This window comes from Meleagris gallopavo, chromosome 11 (genome assembly GCF_905368555.1).
Source record: "Meleagris gallopavo chromosome 11, MGAL_WU_HG_1.1, whole genome shotgun sequence".
Lineage (NCBI taxonomy): Eukaryota > Metazoa > Chordata > Aves > Galliformes > Phasianidae > Meleagris > Meleagris gallopavo.
In genome coordinates, this window is record NC_139414.1 from 21,661,312 (window position 1) to 21,685,383 (window position 24,072).

General features: G+C 49.2%; 2 protein-coding genes across 5 annotated transcripts in view; both read left to right on the plus strand.

Annotated features, from left to right (window-relative positions):
* The window catches only part of IFT80 (intraflagellar transport 80), a 43,206-nt gene extending 41,852 nt beyond the window's left edge, over positions 1-1,354 (plus strand). For all 3 annotated transcript variants that reach the window (XM_085232576.1, XM_085232577.1, XM_085232578.1), the window contains one exon: positions 865-1,354. In XM_085232576.1, the coding sequence (XP_085088702.1) occupies positions 865-978 (114 nt within the window). In that variant the 3' untranslated portion in view covers positions 979-1,354. The remainder of the gene's footprint in view (positions 1-864) is intronic.
* A 491-nt stretch (positions 1,355-1,845) lies between these two features.
* On the plus strand, positions 1,846-23,738 carry LOC104912720 (uncharacterized). Of its 2 annotated transcripts, none has more exons than XM_010716984.4 (16): positions 1,846-1,990; positions 14,795-14,826; positions 16,238-16,291; positions 16,749-16,820; positions 17,313-17,342; positions 18,563-18,613; positions 18,704-18,747; positions 18,860-18,909; positions 19,223-19,443; positions 19,518-19,768; positions 20,425-20,559; positions 20,866-21,004; positions 21,160-21,213; positions 21,335-21,418; positions 21,807-22,079; positions 22,681-23,738. In XM_010716984.4, exons 1-16 carry the CDS (start codon positions 1,899-1,901, stop codon positions 22,695-22,697), a joined length of 1,599 nt encoding a protein of 532 aa, XP_010715286.2. In that variant the 5' UTR covers positions 1,846-1,898; the 3' UTR covers positions 22,698-23,738. The 2 variants fall into 2 exon arrangements, with proteins under 2 accessions (XP_010715286.2, XP_085089564.1); XM_085233438.1 differs by lacking the exon at positions 1,846-1,990 and adding an exon at positions 12,732-12,852.
* Positions 23,739-24,072: the final 334 nt, after the last annotated feature.

Consider the following 24,072-nt stretch of genomic DNA (forward strand, 5'->3'; position numbering starts at 1 on the left):
ATCCTTTACACATAAGAATATGGGTGTTGCATTCATATATTCCCCCAGCAGAGAATCTTTCTTCTTATTTCACAGCTTGGTTAAGAGGATCTGAAAACTGCCTAGGCGGCAGTTGAGATATTTTACTCCATCCATCTTTGACAGCCTTCATTTTCTAGCAGTGAAACTGAACTTTGCAACTACATTTTTGTCTAGGTTTTGGACATGTTACTGTAGTCACTCAAGTGCACCATGATCCATGTTTTCATGTCAAGCATTTTTGGAAACAAAGACAACTGTTGCACCCAGCTGCACAGTGTGTATTGAGCTGTATCTGTTGTCTGAAGTTTCACTGAAATAGAGTACAGCCAGAAGATGACGATTGTCTGCAGGCTGGAGAAAAATGTAAATAAAGCTGAAACACTTCTAGATGTAGAAGACGTATTTCAAGCAGAAATCTGATTTCTGTTATATCAAATAACAAGTGTAATATGCCATCAATTTACCTAGTGAACTTTAACTCCAATCAAAATACTGCAAATATTATTGATAAAGAGCTGTGTCCTGACTTAAGGGCAGATTTCATGATACTTGTTAGATGTTAGCTGATCCAAGTTATTTTCCTGTTCTAACGTGGTGGGTCTTTTTGTCAGATGAAATGATGTACTTTAAAAAATATTGCACTTTTTTTTTTTTAACTTAAAGGTGGAAAGATCCATTTGCTTAGAATTCAACTGTGCTTTTGATTCATTGTATTACTATAAATTGTCATACTTGAAGAATCACGATCAACAAAGTCTGCAGAGTCTACTGCTAGTGAATGGCTACCTGACCTCTCTGTGCAATGTTGGTTGACCTCTGTGTACTCATTTTCTATTCTTGCAGCTGGAAGTTGACTGGAATAAAATCAAAGCCAAAATAGAGATGGAAATTGCTAAAGAAAGAGAACGAGCAGCAGCCAGTGCCACAGTAAGAGCTAGTGTAACTGTACAGCAGTAACTGACCTTCTAGCCATATTAATAAGTGCTTCTGGAGCATTTGTGCAGGCATATTTTGTCAAGCAGAAGTAAAAATCAGCCAACGTTTTGTGGGGAGCAAGAGCTAGAGTTGATGCAATTCTTGTTAGTTTTCTTTTACATAGGAAAGTGACTGCATATGTTAGAGGTTCTCTATAAAAGCCCTTTGCAGTGCAAAGATGTGAGCAGGTTGTTCATAAGTGACATTTTATAATAGAAATCCTTTAAATTACCATCAAACTGTTAAATATCTGTGCACCTGGCGAATTTCTCACATTCTGTAAATGATTATATGACACTTTTTGCATAGTTTATCAATTTCAGAATTAAAACAACCAAATAAAGAGTTTTGTTTGGGATTTGGTTTTTGTTGTTGTTGTTTGTTTTCCTAATGTAGCTAATAGGTGATGCATTAGGTGATCTCCTAATTGATTTACTTGATTGTTAAATAAAACAACAATTTTGATGTAGCTCATTTGGATCTCCCCAGTGTTTTGGTGTACTGCCATGGGACACAGTGAACACCTTCCACTGACTTGCAGAAAGCACTTACTGCTTCCAGAATTGAGCCCAAAATAGCACTAATGGCAAGCGTTTAATGTTAAATTTATGTACCCTGGCTCAGACTTGCAATGCAATGTAAGCAATTTTTAAAGACCAGCATAGTGGTGATACCAAGTTCTGAAACTCAACTCAATCTTACTGAAAGCACTGTTAAATACCCATTACCCATGACCTGGCAAAGGCTTGTGTGTGTGCTGGCCTTGATGTTCTGGGGTTGGAACATCAAGTTATCCAGCTGGACTCACAAAGGTTATTCATTGTGCACAGGAGGCTGAACCTGTTTTCCTGCCCTTATTCCGGTGGATTGGAAGCTGGGAGCATTCTGGATGTTGAGGTTGCATGTTGGGTATGAACCCAGTGGCTGATTACACTGGTGGCACATGTGCACACCAAGCCCTGCGAGCAAAGCTGTGGGACCAGGCTTGGAAAAGGTAAAGCTGAGGGTATAGGAGGGTGGGGTGAGAATTACTGCAGCTTTTTAATTAGAATTCTTAGTAAATGTTGATGGTAGCACCTTGAAATAGAAGGGAAAATGGGGGGAAAAGCAGAGCAAGCTCTGAAGGAACCAACCTTATCTCTGGCCCTGCTGGTCAGAATAGGGAAATGGGACAGCAGCATGTGTTCCCAGGGGTTTGCCTGTTTGTTGGGAAGATGGACATTCTCTCAGCCATCCTCACACAAGCACTGTGTTAACATCACCCAAAAAACTCCACGTGAGAAAGTTATGCAGGGTAAGGTCTGCTTTCTCTGAATTTTGGCTGTTTTGATCATTCTGCCCGTGGTCATCTTGTAGCTATTTGAAAAACTTCATGAAAAGCTTAATGGCTCATTCATTTAGGAAGACTGTCTGTGGTCATCCTCTTCTCTCATGAGGCTCCTACCAAATTCCTGACCCTGAAGCCTTACACTGCCCACATGGGACCAGTGCTGATTTGTGTGAACAGGTTTTTCTTCACTGCCTCACGTTCCTTGGGGCTTTGCACACTTGTTAGGCTCCCTGTCCCCTGAAAAATACAAAAAAGGCCTCACCTCAATCCCAGCTGCCTCAGAGAAATGAAGAGCACGCTGCCAGAGGGTGCCAGGATTTTATTAGCAAGCAGTGGAGGTTGTTTTCCTCCTTGATGAGAAATGAAAGGCTCTGTACAAATGCTGAGGGTTGTGGAAGGAATAGGCTCCTGCTGCTGATCCTGCTGCCCCTGCCTGCTACTCCCACCCTTATGGAATGATGGCTCTGGCAGGCTGAGCTCGCGCTGTTGTGCTGATGACTTTGTGCTCTGGGCTGCAGAGACTGAGCTGCAGACAGCCCTTTCCTCCACATCATTGTACCCTAACGATGTCATCATGCAAGAGGTGATGTCCCCAAGTCAGCTTCCTCCAACGCACGCGTTGTCCCTGTCCTTTGTGCTGGCTCTGTGCTCATCCTTCTCTCTCGGGGCAGCCACTGCAAAAGAGCCCTGGGCAACTCAGCCCTTTTCTTATCCAGCCCACAGCAGGGAGGTGAGCAGCAGCTCCGGGGCTGCTCGTCTCGGTGGGGATGTGATGTGAGCCTGGTGTCCCGCAGGCCTGTCATGCTGCAGACCCGGATGTCTTCCAGTTGTACCCAGCGGATGGCGAGTCCCCAGCAGGAGGGGCTTTTCTTGAGTCCTGACTGTCCTGGGGCCCTCAGTGTCCAGCATTGCATCCCTCCTGGGAACCACCAACCTGCAGCATCCCTTAGCATCCAGCATCCCATTGCGTTTAGCGTCCCATTGCATCCAGCATCCCTTTGTGGTCAGTGTCCCATCACGTCCAGTATCCCATTTTGTCCCCTATCCCATCGCATCCAGCATCTCTCCCGGGGATGCCGGCACCGCAGGGACCGCTGCATCCCTCCCGTACGCGGGTGCTCAGCCGCACACCCAGCCTTCCCCATCCCCATCCCGGGTTTGGCGGCTGGGGCAGCGCTGCGCCTCCTCATAGCTGGGCAGATGCTTCACCTTCTCGTAGCTGGGTAGCGGCGGCAGCTCCGGCTCCGCGCCCCGCTCTTCCCTCAGCTCACCCTGCGGGGCCGCGGGGCCGTGCTGGCGGGGCCGGGGAGGGCCGTTCCGGCGGGGCCGCGGCGCGGGGCAAGCCCTGCGGTGAAGCAGGCAGCCGGCGGCCAGCAGGGCCAGCAGCACGAGCAGAGCCGCCAGCCTCCGCGCCAACCATCGCGCCCGCGGCAGCCAGGCGCGCCCCGCAGCCCCCGGCCCGGCCCCCGGCCCGCCGCATCCCGGCCCCGCGCAACCCCCGGCGGTCCCGCACGGAGCCCCGCACGGCGCCGCGCCTCGCCCGCCCGCCATCCCCGCAACCAACCCCGCGGGTCTCCGAGCGCACCTCGAGATCTGGGGTCGGCAGCCCGGCCCGGCGGCGCGGCTGGGTTTTATCAGGTTTGATTCCTGATGAAAAATTGATGGGGCCATTTGGCGGCGGTTCATGGGCTAATGGGGTGGCGGCGGCGGAGAGGATGGGGCAGAGGGCCAGAGGTGTTGTGGCAGCCGCGCAGCTCGGCTCGACAGCTCCTTCTGGGGTTAGCAGCGGGGCCATCCCGCTGCCTGAACCTCGTGGTCAGCGTGTTCCAAAATGGAACGGGTCTTCCCCTGAATGGGGATAATCTGAGCCCCAGGACATGGGGATGAGCCGTAGCAGAGGATGCGTGGATGAACCCAAGGATTTGGGGATGAGTTCTACTTGAAGACATGGGGCTGAACCTGAGGATTTGGAGAAGGGCACGAGGATGAGTGATGCCACAGATGTGGGGAAGAGAGGTACTCAAGGATGTGGAGATCAGCAGTACCCAAACCTTGAACATCCCATGGGAGGAGAAGTGCCAGGTGCAGAGCCCACCACTGATTTCACCACTTACAACAGAGAACTTTGAAGCTGGCTGCATGTGCGAGGTCCAGGTGGGCGAGCTGTTTGTGCTTCCTTTCTGTTGGTTTTTCACTCCTGCTATCATAGCTTCTATTGGTGCAAGGCCAGGAGGACCCCGTGTCACCTCACAGTGACCGGTGCTAGGGGCTGACTCATCTCTTCATTGTGGTCCCACAACATCCCACACACTTGTCTGTCTTGTTTGCTGATTCCCATCAGCTCATCTGCAAAACTCCTCAGGCAAGCGGGAGAGGAGAGTGGGCTCTGCTCTGGTAATGGAAAAACTTACTCACGTGGAACATGGCACAACATGATCAGTGCTTTTCTGCTCAGCTTCCCTCTGGGTGACCAAGCCAAATCTGATAGGCAGCAGTGGAACCACCGGCGTCACGGTCCTGGGTGCTGGACTGGTTTCATTTGCCCTGTTTACTCGACCTGCAGTGACTTCACTTCTGCTAGCTATGAGCAATGCTCCTGCTGTCATCCTTGTATTTGGGTAACCTCATACATGTTGTATCTGCTGCAGATTTTACAGCATTCAGGAAGAAAGTGGTAAAAAAAGGTTCTGTGCAACATGCAGCAATGGGCAGAGGCTGCAGCGATTCACACAGTAATCAAGAAGCCATTTCTTCCTATCATCGTCAGGGATCTCATTTGCAGAATTTCCTTCAGTTTTGTTTCTTAGGGCATTTCTTACAGTGGAGCAGTGCTGGAGCTGGAAGTCCAGGTGGGCACAGCTCTGCCGTGCATGGGGCTCTGGAGAATCACTGATGGGATCTTTATGGCAAACACGGTGTTGAGTAACCAGCATTGCACAGTGCGAGGCATTAATAAAGTGCTGCATTTTAACAGCCTTTCTGATCAACTACATCTTCAGCGTCAGAGCATCATGAAATATTAAGGCCTGGTGATGGCTCAGGAAAGCCAACATTTTGGTGAGCCTCCTGTCACAGGACGCGGCTGAGGACCAGCAGCTCTGGGTAGGCAAAGTGGGGATGGAGGCAGCGGGGCTGCCAGCTGTGCAGCCAGGTGTGCCACAGCTTGGGGAGAGCTGCTCAGGGCCAGGCTCCTGAAGTTCTCTTAAACAAGCAAGCCTAGAGCCAGGGGATGGCATCTGTATTAGAGCTCACATTCAACAGCTCAAAGCTTCATAAATAATGATCCAGAGCATCAAAAGCTTCTGGCAGATCAATGCAAGCAGCTATCAAAAATAACAAGTGTCCCTGTGCACTGGTGCTGTCTCAGTCACAGAATTACAGAATCCTTATAGTTGGAAAAGATCATGTAAGATCAAGTCCAACCATCAACCCATCAGTTGGACGTCTACATTTAACATGCATTCTGTTAGTTAGTTGGACACCCACTAATGCATCTCCAACTTACTTCTAGCAACTGTGGCCTCTGCAGATCTCAAAATAAACCTTGGTTGTGATGCTGGGTGAGCAACGGTATGCTGGGACCAGGGAAGAAGAACCCTACGTTTTTGGGAAAACATCCAGAAATGAAGGGCTGGAGAGCAAGAGCTCATTGCCATGGCCAATGTTTCCCAGCAGAAAGCATTGCGTAGGTTTGGCTGTGAGAATTTTTGGTTTATATGTGTGTCTTGCAAGATGTGAGGCCCACTGGAGTCTCAGCATTTCTGGAAGGAGCCAAAGCTGCTTCTCCCCAGCTTTGCAAGGACCGTGCAGTCATCGATCCTGCAATTGCCCCCTCAGAAATCCATCAATCCCTTGGAGCAGCAGTTATTAAAGGCTTGACTCCCAGCTGGCGCCAAAGAGCTGACCTGGCCAAATAGTTACTTTGTAGAGGGCTTCATTTTCCTGGCGACCATCAGCATTTGTGTAACTCTAAACCTGTCCTCACAAAGCCTGCTACCTGCACTGTCCTTGGTAAATGATACTTCACATCAGCCTTGCTCTTTCTTTTACATTTCCTCCAAATATGGGGAAAGCGATAAGGAAGAAGCACAACGAAGAAGTTTCCTTTTGGCAGGGCCCATTGCACAGCAGTTTGCAGCAGAAATAATCCTGTAGCTCCAAGGAGGGATGCACAGTGCTGGATGACAGATAGATCTGAGATGGAAACAAACCTTTGAAGGACTTCCCAACACTCAAACCAATTTGCCAAAGTGAAGAATAAGTAGTTGTTAGAAGTTTTGCAAAACCAGGAGCTGATGGAAATGCCCAGGCATGGCCTGCTTCGATCCCTGCTCAGCTGGGGCGAGCTCTGAATTGCTTGAATTAAAACCACAGAGCTGAGCTCTATTACTGCATACTTCTCAGCACATCTGTAACTGCAATAGGCTTCAGAAACAAGAAGATGACTCTGCATGTGTATGTCATTACCTCACAGCTCAGAAATCTCTACTGCCAGCAAATATTTTCTTCTAGACTATTAAAAAAAGAGAAAGTGAGTGAGAGAGGCTCGAGCACGCATGCATGGCCACCAGTCCTCCCCACATGAGGTATTCTCTTCTGCTTAATGATTCTGGGTGTTCTCAGAAATGAAGTGAAGGGTAGGATCTAAGCATTCTTCTTCACTGCAACTGGGACTCGAACCATCCTAACGTTGGAGAGGATCCCATTCATTCACTGGGTTTTGGCTGAGTCTTCTGGTGTTGCAAGTAACGAGCACCTCCACGCCTAATGCTCATCTAAAAGGTAGCTCACAGGACAAGCAGGATTTGTTGCGTGGCTGTTTGTTGATTAACAATGTTAATTTCTGCTGACAACCCCTGGATCCCAGCACTGTCAATGTGTGGCAGCCAGCACGCTGCTGCTTGGTGTAGTGCAGAAATGCTGAAATGTGTTAAAACACAGCAACAGCTCAAGGCCCATAGAGCACTGTTTGTCATAGCAGGAAGGATTGCTGCCATGCTCTGGAAGAATGAAAAAAAATCATTATTTTTTTAGAGAGGGGGCAACATTTTCCCCGAACCGCAGCTCTCGTTAGTCACACCGGTTCTCCAGGGGCTGCAGTGATACAGTCATGAATTTCTGAGATGATTTCATCTCACTGTTATTTACAACTTAGCTCCAAAGCTCAGCCTCTTCCTATTATTTGTGGTTAAATATAGCAGCGGATTCTTTCCCATTCCTCCTCCTCTCGGCGCAGTCCCTCTGCCACCCACACAACTCGCATGAATCACAGGGCACACACATCCCAGGGTCACCACGAGCACAGGAGGTGAAAACATGTCTGTGTGCTGGAGCCCAGCATGCAGGGATGATCCTGGTCCTCTGTCTGCATCCCAGCATCCCAGGACAAGGAGGAATAGTTTTAAACTGAGACAGGGGAGGTGTAGGTTGGATGTTAGGAGAAAGTTTTTCATCCAGAGGGTGGTGAGGCACTGGAACAGGTTGCCCAAGGAGGCTGTGGATGCCCCATCCCTGCAGGCATTCAAGGCCAGGCTGGATGTGGCTCTGGGCAGCCTGGGCTGCTGGTTGGTGACCCTTCACATAGCAGGGAGTTGGAACGAGATGATCATTGTGGTCCTTTTCAACCCAGGCCATTCTAGGATTCTATGATTTGGGGATTTTGGATGCCCCCAGGTGGAACCCCACCAAGGAGGGCATCACTGTGAGCCCTCACCATGGCAAAGGAATGCCATCCCGCTGGAAACTATTTCCCTTTTTTCCCTTCCATTCTGCATGAAGATGCTTTTATTAAACGGAGCTTCTCTCACCCTGATGCAGCCCTTTTGTGAGGGGTTTTTGCTGGCGATAAACGCAACACACCTTCAAAATGAGGCAAGTCAGGGCATCACCAGGTCAATAGGATGTTTAACAAAGAAGAAAAAGGAGAAAAAAACACCACTTATTTCAGCAGGGGGGGAGAGGGAGGAGTGTGGGAGGACATGCCCAGCCCAGAGCATCCCACCAGTGCAGGAAACATTGCACATCCCCACACTGCCACTGGACGTGAACCGTGAAAACTGCAGCATGGAAATTGAAGCTGCTGCTCAGGGCAGTGCGGAGGCTCAGCATCACAGAGGGCAGCTGGATGGGGCGGGCTGAAACTGCTATTTTTACCACGGAGTTGAATCCTTTGTGCGCGGGCGGTGCTGCGGGATGCTCGCCAACAGGAAAGGGCCCCGCAGAGCCCCTGGTGCTGTGTGTCCCCGTGGGTCAGCTGTGAGCCCGTGGGGCTGTGTGAGGCACCCACCTGGTGGGGGTCAAATGGCAGAGGCTTGGGAAATGAAGAGTCTGGGTCCTCAGGAGCCATAATAGCTGATTTGTCATCTTCCTCCGCCTCCGAACTGACCCCGACGTTCTGCGCACACTGGATTTATTAATTCGATCCCATCTGGGATGGTTGACATTTAGATTCTGAAAAGTCGGGATAAAAGTACGGAAAATGCATCCTTGTTTTGCTCTGGAGAGAAGGACACTCCAAGGTGCTGTGTGCAGAGATTCTGATCTCACCTTGTGCCATGCATGGCATCAGGGGCAGCGATGGCAGGGGCAGGGCTTGGCATATAGATATTAAATGTTTGTAGCTGCTCTGGTACATCACATCTGTGGAGAAGCTGCAGTGAGTTGCCCTCCTTATCCCACTGCATCCCATGGCTCAAACTGCCAGCTGTTCCCCCGTACATAGAGAGAGGATTGCTGTTGCCATCGGTGCCGCTAAAGTCAGTACTCTGAAATGGAAAACCCCATTGTAGTGCATTGCATCCGCAGCTGTGTCTGCTTTGGGCAGTGGTTTAAGAAGGGAGAAAATGCACTCAGGCTTTGTCCTCGTGTCCCACGCTACCCTGCCTGGCTCTGGGGCAGGAAGGCTGTGCTTTTTGGCGTTCAGCTGTACAGATGGTCTCAGCTCAGCACTTGAAGCCTTTTTGGTAACATTCGGACAGCCCTGGGAATGGCGACACTCCTGCTCGTACACTGCCCCCAAATGGCAAAGAGATGAGATGGGGAGCGCGGCTCTGCGAGGGCGAGGATTCGGTGTGTGCCAGGAGCTGCAGGGAGGGAGAACAGCAAATATCCAGAAAATGCAGTGATGTAATGACAGGCGTTCACTGGTTCCTGTGTCCCAGGACCCTCAGTAATGTGTCTCCAGCCTTTTCCCCTCCATGCCTCCCCTCCACAACAGCTGGTTGTGATTTCTGCTCTAAGTGACAGCACTGGGTCACAGCCAGTGATGTGTCCAAGACCAAGGCCTGTCTTTGGAGAAGGGGGTGGAAATTAGAAGCAGCCCATGGCTGTGTGATGGACAGATGCCTGCATGCAATTAGGGAATCGGAAATTATGCAGCAGGCAGATGAAAGTGCTGCTATCCGTTCCCCAATGACTACCGCAGTGTTTTTGGGGTGAAAATCCAGGACTATTTGTTGTGGTTGTGCCCAGCCTGGCATCAAGCTATAGGGATTGGTTAGGGCACTTGGAACCAAGAGGTGTTGGAAGCTTTCAGCATTCAAATTGATCCCTGCCTTTCAGGAGGAGGACTGAATTCTGCTCCTATCAATAAGTAATGGTCTTGGAGGAGCTTGTTTAACTTAAAGATCGAGCAAGAGCTGGAGAGGAGAAATCTAATTTTACAGCAATGAGAAATGGGATGGCCAGGGCTTGGGCAAAGCTACTGACATGGTTACAGAGCCAGATGCTAACAGGGGCATTAAGTGTAGGTATGGATAAGGAAGAGTCTCAGGCCATGGAGGACTGACTAGATGCTGTCTCTGCAGTTTGAGCACAGCTGATTCCCAGCTTAAGCTGACTGCAACGGGATCCCATGCAAATTATGTGCCACATTTGTCATTTGAATGAAAAGACTTTAATTTTCTGACGGAAGGCACCGAGCAGTACAGTACAACATATTATCCTCAGCAAACAATTAAAGCCCACATTTTAAGTTTGGCACAGGACGCTTTCACAACTGCCTGTATGAATATGTGAATACATTCAAATACATTCAAATACATTCAAATACTCTCAATACATTCCAGTGAGTTCTCTCCCTTTGCATGAATGTTCACAATCCCATACAGGAACACACACGCTGTTGTACTGAGGTGCTTCTGCTCCTGGGACTGACTGCAGGCTTCACCACAGTGTGACTCCAGTTCAAACTGGCAAAGGGTTGCTGAAATAGCAGTCGCTTCTGGGGACTGAACCTCTGTGGAGTTGTTTTGATTGGGGTGTTTTGAACCAGAAGCTGGCACTGGAGAAGTGATCTGGCTGCCCTGTAAGGCTGTAAGCAATTTGTGCCAGGCTGGGCCTGCCCTGGGGTGATTCGTGAATATTTTGTGTTGGCATCATTATCAGGATGTTTGTATGTATTTCTTTACCTCTGTGTGTCTGGGAAAAGTCAGGAAAATAACAGCTACAGACAGCTGCCCTCAGCACTGCAAACAGCAGCCAGGGGCAATGCCAGGAGCACCTGTGCTGCTCTTGTTCCTGTCCAAGCCGTACAGCAGAAACCTTTGTGCATCTGCAGTGGAGGAGAACAAGGGACGGTGCAGGAGAGGAGATGGGGCAACACAGAGAAAAGGGTGTCCCAATGTCACAGTCACATAAGACCATCCAAGCTCTGCCTGGAGGTAAGCGCTGCTGCTTTCAGGTTGCTCTGAACTTCTGTGCTGAGCTTTGACCCTGTGGTTTGCCACATGCCGATGCCAGCAGTTTATGGAGAGTCAAGAAGAAGCAGCTGTTGATACGAGCATTGAAAATACCTAAAGCAGGGACAGAGCATGATAGCCACACTTTGGAGATGTGAAAGTCTGTGCCACAAGGCACTGCTTGCTCTCAGGGAGCATTTCTCAGCCCCCCTTGGCAGAGCTCTTTGGGTACCAGGTGGCCTCACACCAGCCATGCCCCACGTGTCTCTGGGTCTGCAAACAGGACGTGCCCACACTATCCTTCAGTCTGGCTTTAAGAGAAACTCTGTGCTGTTATATCTAGCCTGCAGCCTTCGTGGGAACATGAAACCACAAGCCCAAACTCTCTGCATTGTACAGTTATTGGTTTCTCATTTCTTCTGTCTTCCTTCTCTTTCTTATTTACCCTTTATTTAGGGTATAGTTAAGTACTTACAGTGTTACAACAACGTCATTGCTCTTTGCTCCTGCACGTGGGACCAAGCCTTTTCTGCCTCCTTTCAGCTGTGCTCCCTGCCAGGGAGTTTCCTGCAGTAACACAGCCTTCTTTCTTCCTCATCCGACCCCTGTGTGTCGCTTCTCCAAAGTTTTGCATGAAATGAATTTTATTTCAGCACAGCTTTGCAGCCCAGCCCCGCAACTTGTTCCTGCAACCTCTGTACATGTATTTGGGATTTTCCAGCATCACGGAGCCCCTCGAGGGCAGTAACACTCCCCATAAGCCCTAGAGCAGCTCTGGAAGCCAGCTCCATCGTTGTTCTAATGGCAGAATGTGGAAAGTGAGCACTTCAAGGGCACTCATAACACTCTTCAGAGTAAGTTTTACTGATAAAGCTTATGTACATCCTGCATTGGCAGACAGTTGCAGCATGTTACCAGTGAGAGGAAGTTCTGAAAGCAAACTACTGCCAGCTAGCACCCAGATTTTGTCCCCAGTGATGCTTGGAGAGGCAGGGATCCGGAGGTGTTGCGTTTGGGTTACTGAAACCAGAGCATGATGGTGTGCCCTGGGTCCGGGCTAAAAGTGCTGCTGGAAGCTCTGCTGGGAGGATCCTGGTGGCCTGGAGGCATCAATATGACCGTGGGACAAGAACGCGAACCCTGGAGCTGGGGCTGCTGGGGCTGGGGAAAGCTCGGGGATGGGGTTTGTCACAGGGTGTGCCTGGAGAGCACCTGGAGGTCTGCAGACGTGGGGACCTCCGGCCCTGGTGGGGCAACGCACAGAGCTGCATCAGTGCTGTGAGTGCCCATCACAGCAGGCAGGCGGCTGTGCGCTGCTCCCTGCACGCAGGGCAGCCCAGGTGCTCCAGGAGCACTTCTTGTGCAGCACCTCATTTCACCCTGTTTTCACCGCCACTTCCCTGCTGCGCTTCTGCAAGCTTTGGCTTGTTTTAGGTTTTATCTTTTCTTTTTTTTTTTTTTTTCTTCTTCTCCTGTTGCCTTTTTTATGCTTGTCCTTTATTAGCAGCTCTGCCAGCATCTCCTGCAGAGGCAGATCGCGGCACGCCGGCACTTCTCCTTCCCCCCAGCACCCAAGCAGCACTGCCTGCCGCCAGCGCTCGGCTCGTAGCGGGGAGCTCCCGCTCACGTTTTCCTTCCTTTACCCGCTCCCTCCGGGCATCCTCCTGATCTCCCCCCACCCCCCCATCACCGGGGACACAGGACACAAGGGCGGCCATACGCTGCGGGGCGGAGCGATCCTTCCGCCCGGCCCGGCCCCCCCGTTCTCCCCGGGGGTGGTGCTTCGCTTCGCTCCCGCCGCCCGGCTGCTCCCGCCGCGATGGCCCGCCGCTGCCCGGAGCCCGACAGGTGAGCGGGACCCGGCGCTCCAAGGGCCCGGAGATGGGTCCTCCCGCCCCGCGGCCCCTCCCCAGCATCCCTCGTTCCCCCCCCAGCCGGCCGTGCGTCCTCCCGCCGTTCCCGTCCCTGTGCCCCCACCTCCCACCCGCACCTCCCCGACCCTCCCGCGCCCTCATTCCTTTCCCAGCCCCCCCCAGTCCGATCTCCCAGCCACTCTTAATCCCCCCAGCATTCCTCCCAATCCCCCCGGTAACCCCCCCCCCCCAACCCTCGCAGCACGCTCCCCCTCTCCGTCCCCCACCTCCAACCCCCAGCATCCTCCGTCTCCTTCGCCTCCCTCCCCCCCCCCCCCAGCATCACCCCACCCATTTCGTACCACCACCCTCCATTTCCCCATCCGCTGCACCCCAATAACGGTTCCCTCCCCCTTGCTGGCTCACGTCCAAGCCCAAGGTCTCCCTTCCCACCCTCCCAGGAAGCCCCCAGGGACGTGAGGTGCAGGATCCCGGCCTTACACCTACTCCCCGTACCCCCCTGCTTCAAACCATGGCCCGGCCATGCTGCCGCCCGCCATCCCCAGCATCATCTCCTCCAGCAGACAAAAGCACTCATTGAGCCAACAGCGTTCCCGCTCTGCATTTCTGCTCCGTGTCACCATTCCACATCCCTGCTCCCAGCACTGGGGTTTTGTCCCCGACCCCATTCTCCAGCAGCCCTTCTGTACTCTGGCCGTTTCCCAAGCTGGCAGCAGCTGTGTGACGGCGCTGGGAGCAGAGTGTTTATCTTCTCCCTGCAAAACGTGGTTAAGCTGTTATGCTTTCGGTTGGGGAGGGCTGAGCAACAGAACCGCGCAGCTCTCACGTGACACGAGACAAGGCTGGAACTGCATTTCTTCCCCGGAGTAATTCCGTAATTAATTGATCGTGAGACAAAATCTCTTACACTGAATAGGGCTGGTTTTGTTTTGTTTTGTTTCTCCCGCTCCATTTTTCTTCTTCAAGACATGCTTTTTAGCTGATGAGGAGTGCAAAGCAGGGCTGTGAGCCATCTGCAGGCAAACCTTGTTTAGCGAGGCAGCACTTGGCGAAGCTGCACAGCTTTTTCCCAGCCTTGCAGGTACTCTCAGCATAGTTTTTGCAAGATGCAAGTGTGATCACAATTCCCATTCCAGCAGAACTCTCACCCGTACTCCTCATCCAACTGCAGCATCTCTGTTTTGCTCACATTGCTTTGCTTCCTCCCTTCCTTGCTCCTCTACCTGAAGCGGTAAAGGTTCTTTTCTTGCTGCCGGGAAGGCAGACGTGCTGGGTGTTTGCTTCTGATCGCAAAGTGAAGCACAGATGGATGTCACCTGCTGGCTTACTGATGGTTATTCTGGGATGGCTTTGTGAGTTCCATGGAAAGGTTTCCACATCTGGTCCTTAAAAGTTGGAAATAGTAAATCTCCTTTCTCAGGAGAGAAAGGACAACGAAGATACGCTTGGGTTTGCCACGGGCTGCCAGCAGGTGGTCAGGTGGGAGCCATTTGCCACTTCTGGGTCATCAGGTCTGTCTGAGCTTCATACATTGCTGAAGAAGATGAATAATGTTTGCGTCCTGCTGCTCTTTCAGGCCTGAACACGGAGCAAAGGGCTGAAAACCACCAGGGACTGTTGATTAGGCTCCTGTTTGTGCTCGCTCCTTTCATTTCCTGAGAGAACAAGGGGCTGGGGATCAAGGCTTGACCTCATGGAAACCCCTGTGTCAGAGCCGGGTGTCCCCAGCACTGTGACAAGGACAAGAGCTGAAGTCCACAAGCAGCGTTTAAGAAAATACATTTTTAAGCACCACCCCGTCATTACTGTTCAACTTGCCTTAAAACCTGCTTGCTTTCCTCACATTCTTTGGCTTGGATGAAAAGGTGGCAAAGGATTGCCAGGTCTTCTCATGCATGTCCCATTTTGTCTTCCAGCGGAATCGAATCCCTCTCTGCAGATGAGCACGGTACGGTAACTTTGAGAAATACAGGGCTTCAATGGGCTGGGTGTTAGAAATTCCCATTCTCCAGATTGAAAAGCACTACTGCCTATAGAAAAGTCAATGTGCAATGCTTTAATTTCATGGGTAGGATCTTTGAGACATTATACTTATTTTTGAAATGCATATTCCTTTGTTACTTATTCGTTCCCTGTTATCTGCATAGTGCAAAAATGCCAAGAGAGGAATTGGCCTTGCACTGACAGTTCAGTAGGTGACTGCCACTCAACGCTGTCTCTGTGCATCCACGCTGGAGCGCTCAGTGAGCACCACCAGCAGTGCTGGACCTGCCAGAGACCTTGTGCAGCAAATTCAGTGTGCGATCATTTGTTCTGCTCGATCTGTAATGCCCTGCTCTGAGTGCTGAGGTGTGTGTGCCGAGGTTGGGATCCCTGGGGTGGGATGGAGGACAGGGGATGCTGGTCCTTGGCGTGTCTCTGCAGTTCCTCTTGGCTGGCAATTATAGAATCACAGAATAATTAAGGTTGATCCAAGATCATCAAGTCCAACCATCAGCCTGTCACCACTATATCCACTAACCATGTCCCTCGTTGCCACTTCTTACAGTGATGACATGGGGCTGGGAGGGGTGGCTGGCACACCAGTGAGGCCTGGACAGGCTGAGAGTTGGGTGGGGAGGAACCTGATGGGGCTCAACAAGTGCAAGTGTAGAGTCCTGCAGCTGGGGAGGAACAGCTGCTCGCATCAGTACAGGCTGGGGGCTGAACTGCTGGAAAGGAGCCCTCATGGCCAGGAAGGCTGATGGTGTCCTGGGTGCATTACAAAGAGTGTGACCAGCTGGGTGAGGGAGGTTCTCCCCTTTGCTCTGATGTGGCCTCATCTGAGGCTGTTGAAAACCCACCTGGATGCATTCTTGTGCAGCCTGCTGTGGGGAACGTGCTGTAGCAGGGAGGCTGGACTTGATGATTCCCAGAGGTCCCTTCCAACCCCTCTGATTCCATGATTCCAGAATTTTCAGCCTGGTTTTCTTTCCATTTTTTCATGTCCGTTGGGTGTCAGGAGCTGTGGATTGCTATGCTCACCCTGGTGGGTGCATGGGTCGGTGTCCATCTGTCTGTTCCTCCCCCTCCCTCCAGTCCTTGCAGCTCTCTGCCCTCCCACTGCAAGGCTGCATACCCTCTGTGCCCTTGCACAGCCCTGCAGCCCAGCCCAGCTGCAGTTTGATTCAGAGCAATACAAGCTGCTGTATTTTTGGTGCTCAAGGAAGTGGTGGAGGTTGACACACAGATGGCAGTGGCTCAGTCAGCTCTTTCTGCACAGAGCCCGCGTAAAAAGTGACGTTTGAGGCAAGGGAGCTTTGACTGTAGGCGCACAGAATTTCCTTTTTTCATGCATGTGTAACCCCTGGCTTTTGCAGAACTGGAGACCTCCTGCGAGGAGAGCACGGGCTGCGCGGAGGAGCTGCCAGCAGGTGAGCAGCTGTGGGACCAGAAACCCCCTGAGCCCCTCCTGAGCGTGACTCTGAGATTTGTAAGAAGACTTTTATTAGAAGTGTGCGTGGCCCATCCGCAGCCTGGGATCGCAGCCTGGTGGTACACACCAGCACCTATAGGTGCCTCTCCCACGGGAAACTGTGAAATTCAGCTGGGTGAAATGGGACACGTGGGGGTGCAGGGACCTCCAGGACAGCCTCAGGTTGTTCAGGGACATCATACATCAAAATAATGCACCTTGAGCATCAGACGCACCTTCAAAGGTTCTGAGTGACCACAGATCTCTGATGCTGATCTCTGCTGCCTGAGCACGGCTCAGTGCTTTTCCTGCTGTGTCATGTTACCTAACACCCACCAGATTAATGCATTTAAACTTCTAAATGCATCTCTTACTTACCCTTGGCACCGCTTTCTTTAATGCCTCCCGTTGTTCAGGAGAGGGCAGCTCCGGCAGCGGCTCTGGCAGCCCCAGCAGCAGCTCCAGCAGCAACTCAGAAGATGACTCAGGTATGCATTATATTGCAGTTTACATATTTTCTCTCTTTTGAAAATGTAAATTCAGTTTAAAACCACAGGTTTTTTTTTCCTTCCCTCTTTGGGAGTAGTCTCCGAGTTATTGTACAGAACTGTTAAGCCAGCGACTGAATGTTGAAAAGCAGAATGGTATTTATGTGAGTGCATCATTTCATAGTCACTCAGTGCTGAGCTTTGCAGTAATGGGGGTCAGCAGCTCATGTGGATTGGCCTCACGCACACAATGCATGCAGATGTTTGTACACCACAGCCGTTGTCCACAGAGGCTATAAATCTGCTGAACAGTTGGCAGCAAAAGTGGCAAAACAGGATGGACGGGGAAAGAATTGAAGGAAGCGTTTGTTATTGGCGAGGAGGCTGTGGGTTTCCACTTGTGTGGGTTATACCACGAGCAGCTTATTTATCCTGTTTTCACCCAACATCGATCGTCTTTACTAAATAATGAGAAAGCTTTTTTCTCATCAGATACAGAGGAGTCAGACACAAGGCGGTCAGGTGAGTGTGCTACTCTTTCTTTCCCATATCCGCTTTTGGGGACGTTTGGGAGCCGATATGGATGAGAGCTCTGTGCCAGGATGCACGAGGGCATGCAGCAGTGATCGGGTGCTGGCACAGCCGGTGGCCTCTGCTCCTCGGGGCACAAACTCTTGCAGAGAGCACTGTTGTGCAGGCAGAGCGCATGCGTGGTACGAATGGATGCGTGTAAACCACTGGTAAATAATTAACAGCACTGCCAGCGCGAGCCTGCGCTGCTCAGCCCTACTTCCTCTCTTGCACGGCACTCAGAGCAATCCCAGCTGCTGCTCCATGCCCAAAATAGCATTGCTCCAGGCTGGGATCCAGCTCATTGCCTGGGTGTTTCCATGATATTTTCCAGGCGCTTCCCATAGATAATAATGGATCGTCTACCTCTCTCCCATCTGCCTACCTGGGAGGTGCTGATGTAGCAGGCTGGTTGGGCAGCCTGCCTGCAAGGACCGCATTTGCTGGGTGCTTTTTGCATTTCATAATGCCTCATGGCAGGAGCTCTGCCCGTTGCTTTTGCACAATTCAACCCTTCAGGCCAAAAACTTTTGCCCCATATCTCGACTCTGCTCGCTTGCTTTTGTGTTGGGTTTTGGTGAGGTTGGTTCAGGCATTTGTAAACCTGTGTAAGGAGGACAAGTGTGCTGCTGTAGCATGGCTCCCTTCTCACTGTGAGGTGGTGCACAGCTTCCATTCAGTGTTTGGAGTTGGTGCTGGGTACGGTGAGACCATCCTGGGGATGGGTCCTCCCCTGTAAAAAAATTCCCAGTACTGTGGGCAAGTTGTGAGAGTTACGAGCTTTCAAGAAATCCTATATCCAGGTGCTCAGCTTCATGCCCAGGCTGTGTGGAGCTGGCACAGACACTGTAGTCTTGAGAATACTCTCCTTAGTATTCCTTTGTTACAGCGGGGGAATGGAGTGGGTGGGTTGTCCTTGCACAGCGGGCTGCCTGGAGGCTACGGGATGTATTTGCTGCACAGTGCACCACTGCACACCCCCGTGGGCAGAAGCAGTGCAAACACTGCAAATCCCAAAAAGCTGGGATGGGCAGAGCCTGGAGCAGAGACAACCATCCCCATTCTGTCCTCATTGTCCTTTCCCTTGTGTAAAAGCCACAGGTGGCCCTTCTCAGTGAGATCTTTTGCTATTAACATGTATTAACGAGAACATTTAACACTTCTTTATGCAGATAAAGAACAAGAAAAGAAAGAATCACGGCCAGTTTGCAATGAATCAGATGGTAAGAGAACTCTGAAGGTGTTGCTTGTTTTTTTCCTTGAGCATTTAATCTTTTGGTTTTAATGAGCTGATTTTCCTGTTTTCTTGCTAGGAGCAGACTGTCTGCCCCACTGTGAGCACTGCAGAAAAGAAAATGTAGGTTTAGAAAAAGAAACCCACACGTTTTGCATGAGAGAATCTGCAAATTGTAATGCTACTTTCTCACCAGCTTCTTAAATATCTATTTTTATTTTATCTGTTTATATAGGCCCAGAGGGAGCAAGTGACCCCTAGGAAGCTTTCTGGAGGACAATATTTGTATGTTTGTTTGTTTTTCTTTTTTTATGGTATACATTTATGCTTAATGGGTATACATTTATGGTGTGCTGATCAAGATACTTCTCCGTTCTAATTCAATGGGGAAAAAAATTGCTGCACAAATACATTTATAGCAATGAAGAAAGATGCCCCCAGATCTTGAAAAATAAGCAATTTACGCCAGCTGCCTGTAGATCCTTGTCTGACAGCTCTCAGGGTGGCTTCCTGTGCATCTCGTTGCAATAATTAATATTAATAATTGTAAATGATTACAACAGCAATCATGCAATGCAACGTGGGTCTGTCTGGGCAGGATGAAGCTGGATGCAGAAGGCACATACGAGTGCAGTGTCACCGGCCTGATTTTTGAGGTGAACAAGGCGGTCACCATCAACTACTCCCTGCTGTCCTGGAGCAAATACGCCGGGCTGGTAAAGGCACCATGGGTGGTGGGCGGCCCGCTGTTCGACGTGCGCTGCGAGGCGCCCTCCGCCCTCACCTCCATCGCCTTCCCGCACTCCCTCTGCCTGGGCGGTGAGTCCTGTGATGGAGGTGGGCAGGCTGGAGCACGCCGCACGTGTTGACGGTGCCGTCCCGTGTCCCCGCAGATGGTGGCTCCCATCCGGCCTTCAAGGTGCTGCACATCAAGGGTGCAGGTGCGGCCATGGAGCCGTCCACCGACTTCTCGGCCTCACACGTGCGGTGGCTGGTCAGCTCGCTGTCCCCCGTCGGGCCGCTCATCCGCAGTGAGGAGCCCCTGCTCTACCACGGAGTTGTCATCCTCTACAAGGCCATCGATGACGACCCCTCCTTGCTGTTCCGGGTCTACGTGGCGACGAACAACGACTCCTTCATCAAGGTTGGGTTTGTCACGGCGGGTTTTCTCTCACCGTAGGCTGAATATGAAGGGAAGGATTTGATATGTAAGCAGCTGTACCGGCCCACCTGCTTGTTCGCACGGTGCTGTGAAAAGCATGAAAAATGAAAATTTGCCATCAAAATTGGGAAGAGGTTCTTCACCACAGGGCGGTGGGCGTGGAACAGGCTCCCTAGGGCGGTGGGCAAGGCCTGAAGCTGCTGGAACTCAAGGAGCGTTTGGACACTGGCCTGAGATAGAGGGTTTGGGTTTGTGTGGTCATACGCAGAGCCAGACTCGATTGTCCTTGTGAGTCCAAGGGATATTCTTAGAAAATTCACAGAGCTCAGGACTTGCACCACTTGTACTCTCAACAATTCCCTCATAGACCAGCATGGGAAGGAACAGCAGCTAATAACACTTGTTTCCATTTGGATTGTGAAGCCCTTCACTAATGTAGTGTAATTCTCTATTTTTTAAGGAATCTTCACTATCCCCACAAGTTACGTGTTCAGTATGGAGCATTTTGTAAGGTTTGCTGTGTGGCATTTTGTAGGGATGGGTGCAGAAGGACACAAGGAGCTGTGTGGAGCAATGTGGGTTGTAAATATAAGTTCCCTTAGCGATAGGAGTAATGTATCATGTTTTTAAAATTTCAGGATATATCAAGAACAGTAAAACATTCCAAAAAGAAATTCATTAAAATTGACAAACCCCCTGTGTGCCAGAAATTATTACAGAACGGAAAGAGATACAGATTAATTTGTGAACCAGAAGCTGAAATAACTCCAGAGGTAAGTTCTCCATGTAAGCATCATTTGGTACATCACAGCTTGATATGAAACATGACAGAAAATACTTTCCTTTTCCTACTGAGAGCAGGGCATGCACTGGCTGTAAGGGCAGTTTTCAGAATTCATTTGCCATCACTGTAGAAAGCATTTGCCTCTTAGAGACCTAAAGCTTAGGGATGAAATCCTTACACTGTTGAAGTCAATGGCAAAACGTGGGGTAGACCAGAGTTTGGTCTGCATCCACATCCCTCCAGTTTAATTCATGTTTGGATGAAAATCTGCTTTAAAAATATTGCTGTTTTACAGGAAATCGAATTTGTTGATGGATCTCTTTTGAAGCTGAAAAGTTACATTGAAGTCTATTTTGAGAAACCTGATGATTTCACCTTATCTTTGGTTGAACTGGACTCGGATGCAGTTGTGTGGAAAGCAAAACTAAGAGAAAGTAAGCATGTTGTGATTTGGCTAGCAGTTTGTTCCAGCTGAAAAGAAGCATGAGCTGGGGAGTAGTGCTGCCTGTAGATGAGATTCATTAAATACCTTCACAACAATGGGGATTCCTACTTCACCCTTTGTTTTTCTTTGAAAACCGTTTTCCAGGTGACTGGATACATTATGATCAGAACAAAAACGAGCAAACAAGAATTCCAAGCAGTAAGTCAATTTGAAGTTGATTCAGATTTTATTGTTTTCTATGAGCCCTGCTTGCTGTTGTTGCTCAAGTGATATGCAAGTGCAATGAATGAATGAACATCAATTCTGCTTTGCTCCTTAGGTGTCAAAAGACGGAAATCAACCAACAGCTTTTCTGAAGAAGAGAAGCACTGTAGCAAAAAGCAAAGGTCTAACAATTATACGGGTAAGCATCTCTGTGTCATTTAAAATGCCAAGTCTGGGAATAAGCAAAAATAATCATGTAGGGATTTACTGAGGGGTGCATGTAGCCACCAGAGGGAGAGCTTTCATCATTCAGAACTTCAGTTCATGAGTAAACGGTGACAGAGGAAAGGAAAAGTGCTTAGTCCATGTAACCTTGCAGTTACTCAGAAGCTGGTGTCTTTATGAGCCTTCAGAGTTCTTCAGGTGATTTTCTGCAGTGCTTGGCTGCAGTTAATCCGGTTTTGACTGCCTGGCTAATAAGACCCCCATTGTTATATGTCCCCTGCACAGAATCAACAGCGTCATTAAATTAGAAATCTAATCAGATGAGCAATATTAGATCTGATTTTTGTTTTCTGTCTTTTCAGATGGAATTAAAAGCAGAAGCTTGCTAACTGATCAACAGCTGATGGTAATTGCAAAGTTGTTTGGCGTGGAGTGGAAGGAAATTGCCATTGAATGTCTTGAGATGGAAATGAAAGACATTCAGCAGATTCAAGCAAACGAAGAGGAAGTCAATATCCAGAAATTTCTGATGTTAAGCAAGTGGAGAGAAAGAGAGCAAAGCAATGGAACTGCACAAGCCTTGTGCAATAGGCTCCGTGAAAAAGTGTCATATGAAATAGTGCAAGCACTAGAAGGTATCAGCTTGCTGTATTTGTGCAATTACATCACTGAGTTTCAGATGTGTTTTAAGAGTACCAGAGTCAGAGAGAGTTCACTAAATACCCAGTACACATTTTCTTGTGTAACTCAAAATTGTTTCCCTTCTAATATTGATGACAATTTTCTTTCTTGTGACATTTTCCTACTTCCCTTCAGAAAATGATATTATATTATAAAATGAGTAACGTTTTTCTCCTGCCTACATTCAGAATACTTGACCATGACCTAATCCTCTTGACTAGTGGGACCGAGGACTAATGGGCATTATATGCCTAAGCAAATTCTTGGTATTTGTGAGGGAGTCCAAAGAAAAAATAAGAATTCCAAAGAAATAATAATGAAAAATTTTGGCTTTGGAGCTAGCAAAACTTTGCTCCCACTTTACTCTCCATAAAAGGAACCTGGCTTCAAAGTGAGGATCACTGCTGACATTCCCTCACTCATCTGACCCTAGCAGACATGTCTATTGCCATGGCCCTGCACTGCTGTAGGTCCTTATGAACTTGTTATTCAATACTGTAATGACCTCTAGAGATGAAATAATGTCTATGTGCTTGTGCATGCTCGTTTCCCCAGGTTTTTTGGCTGAGTGATGAGTTGGAGAAGCCGGTGAGAAGCTCAGGAACTTTCCCCACCCAAATGGTTAAACTTCTCAAGCTATTTTCTGGGATTTCATTGTGATGAAGATCCAAATCGTAATCAGTCAGCGGAAAGTTTAGAGTGTCTTCAAAAGAAATGTGAATGAAATTTTGCACCTACGTAAGTGTAAGTAGCATTTTGGGAATCATTACTCACATGTTTGGATACCAGTCATTGCAGCTGGATTGAAGTGCCAGGCTTGATGTGCCCAAAACTGAAAGCTGCCACTGAATCTTGTCGTGTTTGAGCCAATCCTAAAAGGCAACGAGCACTGGGAGAAATGGGTTTACCTTTATCAGGTATATGACTGTTATCTTGAAACATTTTTATTTGAATCAGGGAAAGACAAGGGAGAAAAGTTGTGTCAAAACTTTCATCCCCTTAAAATAATGAAACTGTCAAAATCATGAGGTACATTGTATTGCTCAGAGATGCCTAGGAACAGGGAAGAAACCTTAAACTTGCAGATAAATTCCTTTGCAGAATCACTGTTTATACACAGCCACTGTACGCATCCCCATGCACTCACGTTGAGCTGTGGTTCTGTTTTCTTAAACCCGAAGACCACTTTCACAGTAGCACCATTAAGAACTACAGGCAGCTTTGAATCTTCTGTGCGATTTTCTTCTCTCTGTACAGTCTGTCTCAATTTTTATGAGATTTTTTTTTATGTTGTATGATTTTTTTTGTACTATGAACTTTTTATACGTCTTTTTTTACGTGATTAATTTTAACTTGAATACAGGGGGGGGCTTAAGCTAAAATAGAGAAAATCAGAGTCTCCAAGATGGTTGTTATCCTGAGGGCAGGACCTGTCGCACACAGTTGTAAAAGATCTGAAAATAATGTTACTGCTAAACAGAATGATGGCCAGGGAGTGTCCTGTTTGCAGATACGTGGTTCTTTTCATCATCTCCTGCTGTGTATGTTTATGGAATTACAAACAAACAAACATACTTTTAAATATAAGGATTAAAAAGAGAACATTTTGGCTATTTATGTGTAATTTTTAATGTATTTTCCTTTTTTTTTTTTTTTTTAATTTTAGCTGTCTGCTGAGATACAGCTCTTAACAGCTGTCTGCTGCTTGTATGTCACTTCTCACCCCTTTGTGCTCCTCTCCTTGGTCAAATGGTGTTTCTGGTCAGGCCTTTTCCTGGGGACGTGTGCATCCCTTGGGGGCTCTTCTGCTGCTGTAGGATTTAGGGGACACACACTGGGACACTGGAACACGTTGTGGAGCTGCCCTTGGCTCTTCTCTCTGAGGCAAGCGAATGAGAGTTGCCATCAGGGACACAGGGTGCCTTGCCCAGAGGAGCTGGGGGTGCT

Excerpts from the sequence above, each read along its gene's own strand:
- LOC104912720 (XM_010716984.4), top strand. The coding sequence starts at position 1,899 with ATGTTGGGTATGAACCCAGTGGCTGATTACACTGGTGGCACATGTGCA. Across the intron at positions 16,292-16,748 it reads CGCGGAGGAGCTGCCAGCAG|GAGAGGGCAGCTCCGGCAGC; the intron begins GTGAGCAGCTGT and ends CCCGTTGTTCAG. Across the intron at positions 18,910-19,222 it reads CTTTCTGGAGGACAATATTT|GATGAAGCTGGATGCAGAAG; the intron begins GTATGTTTGTTT and ends CTGTCTGGGCAG.